Raw genomic sequence first — 5,000 nt, 5'->3', positions numbered from 1 at the left:
CTAGAACAGAGTTATGATGAGAGTGCTTATTTATTTGAGCAAAAAACAAACCCGCAAGTGATTACGTTTTTTACCTTTCTTCTCTTGTTTGTGTTCTCTCACATTTTTGCAGTCAAGTTGCGCATCTTCTTGTTAATAATAATAACAATAATATTAATAATAATCATTTTAAGTTAATGGTATTTTACATAGAGGTCACTGAGCACTTCTTTGGAATAACAAAATGCTTTGGCTGACATGGCCGTCTGCTGTTGACATTGTGCGGTCCCTGTCTCATGCGCACAACCCCTTTGACGATGCCTATTACAGTACAAAAGACCAAACACATTGTCAAGAAAAATACTGTTATATGGCTTAAAGAGGCAGAGACTTGAGGAAGTGTATTCCCACCCCCTGCCCATAGGGGTCAGTAGCTTCATGCCTACCTAAATCCCTTTACACGAAATGGACTTAATAGCAAAAAACTGGTCTGGACAGCACTGGACTCGGTTGGACAGGGATTCAACTGGAGTGAACCGGACTGATCCTGGGTTGATGGTGGATATGACTGGACTAGAATAGACTCAACTGTTATTCATTGAATTGAACTGATTTGAAGGGTGGACTGGACTAAACCTGACTAGGCTGGATTAGACTAGAATCAGACAGGATAGACTAGGCTAGACTACACCGAATTTTATTGAATTTAATCTAATTGAATTTAATCTAATTGAATTTAATAAATTGAATTGAATTGAATTGAATTACATTAAATAACATTTATTTGATGCGCTCTGAAGTGGACAATTACTGAACTGGAGTATGGTGAACTGGACAGAACTGGACCAGACTGGGTTGGACTGTGAACTGGAGTGCACAAAACTGGACCAGAGTAGGGTGAACAGGACTGGACTAGACAGGACAAGAGCGGACGAAAAATTGAACTTTCACAGAAAGCAGTGTTTACAACAGACTTCTCAGCCTGCAGATCTCACCCTGAAAACTATAATACAACTACAATACCATGATCTCCTGTCCTCCATTCATATATCATGTCTCTCTTTTTACAACCCTTTCAGGTCAGTGTGTGTGTGTGTGTGTGTGTGTCAGGGTGTCAGTCTCTTTAGGGGGACGCGTGGGGGGTGGGGGTGGGGTGGGGTGGGGGGGGGGGGGGTAGTAGCCTCATCAGACCATCCTAATATTCACGCTTGCCTTTCACAATGAGTATTAGTCTGGCCTCGGCTGGGCACTCATTTAAGGTAAAGCCAAAAGATCGGAGAAAAGCCTTTGGAGCCTTTTAACATCGTTATTCAGTCTATTTCGGATTAAACCAGAGGCTGGAGGCCAGACCGATCAGCAGAGAGGAACAGGAAGTGAACGAGAGGGGTCGGGACGGCCTGGCGAGGCTACGGAGGGGGGGGGGGTGGGGGGACCAGGTCACAACTTGATGTCCTGGGACTCCAGCATCTTGACCAGGGTCTTCTTCACCCGCAGGGCGGTGAGGCGGGAGGCGGGGTTGTGAGCCCAACACTCGGACATCAGCTTGCCCACCTGCCGTAAACACTGGAGCACAGAACGCACGCGCACGGTGAGACTCCACGGTCCGGCCCCAGCGTTGCCAGATTAGGCCAGACGTCCCGCCCGATCTGGCAACACTGGCTGTAGCGCGCCGCTGTATCGCGCTGCAGCCAGTGTTGCCAGATTGGGCGGCAACAGACTGGCAACACTGGTCACGCCAGACTCCGCTGGACGCTACGCTGTTGTTGTGTCGGTGCTGTTTTGGTGTTTGTTGTTTACCTCGTCGCTGCTCCAGCGGTTGGCAAAGGAGGGTCTCTGCTTCTTGATGCAGACCACCTCCCTCATGTCCTCGTAGGACGGGTCCCCGGGCACCAGGTCGTAGTAGGGCAGCTGGTAGTCCTCCACGATGCCTGGGGGCCCCACACACACACACACACGGTTGGATAGGGTTACAGTAGATCAGATCAGATATGATCAGGTTACATTAAATCACGTCAGATTAGATTAGATCAGATTAGATTTGATACATTTATATTACATCAGATTATATCAGAATAGATTATATGAGATTAGATTAGATTATATCATTTTAATTAGGCATAATAAGATTAGATTACTTTAGATTAAATATATGCTAATGTTATATTAGAAATGATTAAATTGGATTCAATTAGATCAGATTAGATGAGAATAGATTAGATATGAATAATGTATACAAGACATCATTATATATAATTAGATTCAATTCACACACATACACACACACACACACACGCACACGCACACCCACACCCACACGCACACACACAGACACACACCTCCAGACGTGCAGCGGCGGGTCATCTCCCACAGGATGAGGCCCAGGCTGTACATGTCGGCCATCATGAAGGACTGAAAGTAGTTCCGGTTCAGGCTCTCGTCCAGCACCTCGGGGGGCATGTAGCGCTTGGTGCCCACCCGCAGGTTGGGGGGGATGTCCACCTCGTTGGTATCGCTAAGAGACAGCGGGGCGGATAACACCTGGTCATTGGTTTGCAGCCAACGTGATTTTTCGAAGCTGAGGACGATGAGAATGTACACCGTCTTAACTGGAGCACGGCGACAGCGAGGAGCAAACAAAGTGTCTGGTCTGCATGCCGACCGGGCGGAGCGCAGAGAAGCAATCCGTTCAATGAAAAGGGATTTGTATTTTGTTCTGTGGTAGCCGCAGCAGCAGACAGGAAGATGAGGTTTGTACATTTTCTTACCCGATTGCACGATTAGGGCTGCTCATTTCAGGTTCTACTCTAGTCTGCTGTGCGCTTAAATATATATATTTAGATTTTTTTCTTATATTCACTAATTGCAATTATGTTAACACACAATAATAAATAAGACAAAACAACTTCATTTATGAAATCAACAACAGAATCACAGAAGACGATCGTCTTGATTCCTACATGAATCGAGTTTCCCAGCCACCCCTGCTACCCGATCCCTGGCGCATTAAAGCAGCGGACCTGTCATCAGTGTTACGACCCTGTCCCCTGTGTTCCTCCTGGGACAACACCACTCTATAAAGTCTCTATTAACCTCCACTGACTGCAGTGGCACTCTCACTCTCAGGACTCTCAGTCACAGCAACAGCTCCACTCTGTGTTTCAACTGCTATGTTATTTCATATTTCTATTCCATTTGTCACCTTATTTGAATATTTCATATTTTTTAACGTTGCACAATCTCTGCAGGCACTTTTCGCTTCACTGCATTTCTTGCATTATGGATGTGACCAATAATACTCTCGAACCTTCAGTCTCCTGGTTCCCCCCCCCCTACCTGTTGAACTTGACGGCCAGGCCCAGGTCGGCGATGCAGCACGAGCCGTTCTTCTTCACCAGGATGTTCTTGCTCTTCAGGTCGCGGTGGGCGATGGCGGGCTTGCCCTGCGTGCCGTAGATCTCCGTGTGCAGGTGGCACAGGCCCGAGATGGCCGAGTAGGCCAGCTTGAGCAGCGCGCGCACGTCCAGCGTGTTGGAGCGCAGGTAGTCGTACAGCGAGCCGTTCTCGTGGTAGTCCGTGATCAGGTACAGCTGCGTCCACGAGCCCGTGCCCTTGATGTCCGCCGCTATGAACCCTGGGGGATGGAGTTTAAAATCGGTTGATGAAGACAATGTTCAGAATTGAAATTAAAAAAAATAATAATAATAATTATATATGTATGTATTCATGGGATTATCATGTATTTTATTTTTATTGTATGTATGGCACCTGGTGGACAAATTAAGTGAATTAACATCGCTATCACCGCTTATATCTGATGATGACGATGATGATGACAATGATGATGATGATGAGGATGACGAAGAAGACATTGTGTATGTGTTGTCTTAAACCACTGTGTGCTTGTTCATTCGATTAGCTGGTCAGTCCACAGAATCGTCCGCCCACCGATTACGCTGCCGTGCCTCATGAGGAAGGTCTGGTGCGGACCAGTATGAACCAGCACGTACCCAGTATGTTGTCGTGCCTCATGAGGAAGGTCTGGTAGATCTCCGTCTCCCTGAACCAGCTCTCCTCCTCGGTGGTGAAGAACACCTTGACGGCCACCCTCTCGCCCCTCCAGCGGCCCATCCACACCTCCCCGTAGCGCCCCTTGCCCACCTGCTTCATCATCTGGATCTGCTTGGCGATGGTGCGCTGCACCTGTGTGACAGACAGTGCCGTCCCGACGTTAACGTCACATGCGTTTGAGTCACGTGGAAGTGGAACTCAAACACACGGTTCACTGGAAAAAGAAAAGTGGCTTAAAATCTGGGGAAATTATTTTTAAGTCTGCTAGTTCTGGTTGAAAACCGTTGTGGTAGTTTTCTATTGGCTCTAAACTCTGTGGAAGAAAGTGTGACTTTGGTTTAAACAACGTTTGACCAAGCACCCTCACATCTTTAAACGTGTAGACAGAAGTTCACCCGCACAAATGGGGGTTGACTTCCCCTTAAATAGTTTCGACATTATCGAATGAACATAAACAGCATTCTATCTAGTATCAGGATTTTAGATTTCTACGTCAAATACCCTTTCCTTCTTCAAAATCGCATGCAGTAGCGTCCGCCTACCAGCAGGGGGAGCCCTGAGCCCGACCCCGAGCCCACGCTGCGGGAGTGCTCGATGAGATCCTTCAGGGACTCTCAGGGGGTATGTAGGTCTCATCCTGTTCCAGGTCGATACTGTAGCGCGGACGTGACTCCTGCCGCTTATATCTGGTACGTACACACACACACACACACACACACACACAAACAGACAAACCCAAACACACATACAGGTGGTGGAACAGTCGATGAGCTTGCGTTGCAGGATATCGCCAACTTGGGTTTATCTATAAAGCGCTTATCAAAATGTGGGAGTATGGCGGGGGGGTTTTTTTTGTACCTGAAATAGCAGAAGGCGATGAATGAGGCCCAGGATAATAGTGCAGACGGTGATGGAGATGAAAGGAGCCATGTGGTGGATACTGCTGTCCACGA

General features: G+C 47.5%; 1 protein-coding gene across 1 annotated transcript in view; it reads right to left on the bottom strand.

The window, feature by feature from the left end:
• Positions 1 to 1,278: 1,278 nt before the first annotated feature.
• The window catches only part of bmpr1bb (bone morphogenetic protein receptor, type IBb), a 7,401-nt gene continuing 3,679 nt past the window's right edge, over positions 1,279 to 5,000 (bottom strand). The window contains 9 exon segments of the mRNA XM_084486526.1: positions 1,279 to 1,542; positions 1,777 to 1,907; positions 2,316 to 2,491; positions 3,313 to 3,610; positions 3,987 to 4,179; positions 4,590 to 4,663; positions 4,666 to 4,733; positions 4,906 to 4,934; positions 4,936 to 5,000. The exon segment at positions 4,936 to 5,000 is cut by the window's right edge and continues 3 nt beyond it. Coding sequence (XP_084342652.1) covers positions 1,417 to 1,542; positions 1,777 to 1,907; positions 2,316 to 2,491; positions 3,313 to 3,610; positions 3,987 to 4,179; positions 4,590 to 4,663; positions 4,666 to 4,733; positions 4,906 to 4,934; positions 4,936 to 5,000 — 1,160 coding nt within the window. The 3' untranslated portion in view covers positions 1,279 to 1,416.

This window comes from Micromesistius poutassou, assembly GCF_964030765.1.
Source record: "Micromesistius poutassou genome assembly, chromosome: 22".
Taxonomy (NCBI): domain Eukaryota; kingdom Metazoa; phylum Chordata; class Actinopteri; order Gadiformes; family Gadidae; genus Micromesistius; species Micromesistius poutassou.
The sequence above is the reverse complement of the archived record's forward strand: the minus strand, read 5'-3'. Positions and strand labels throughout refer to the sequence as shown.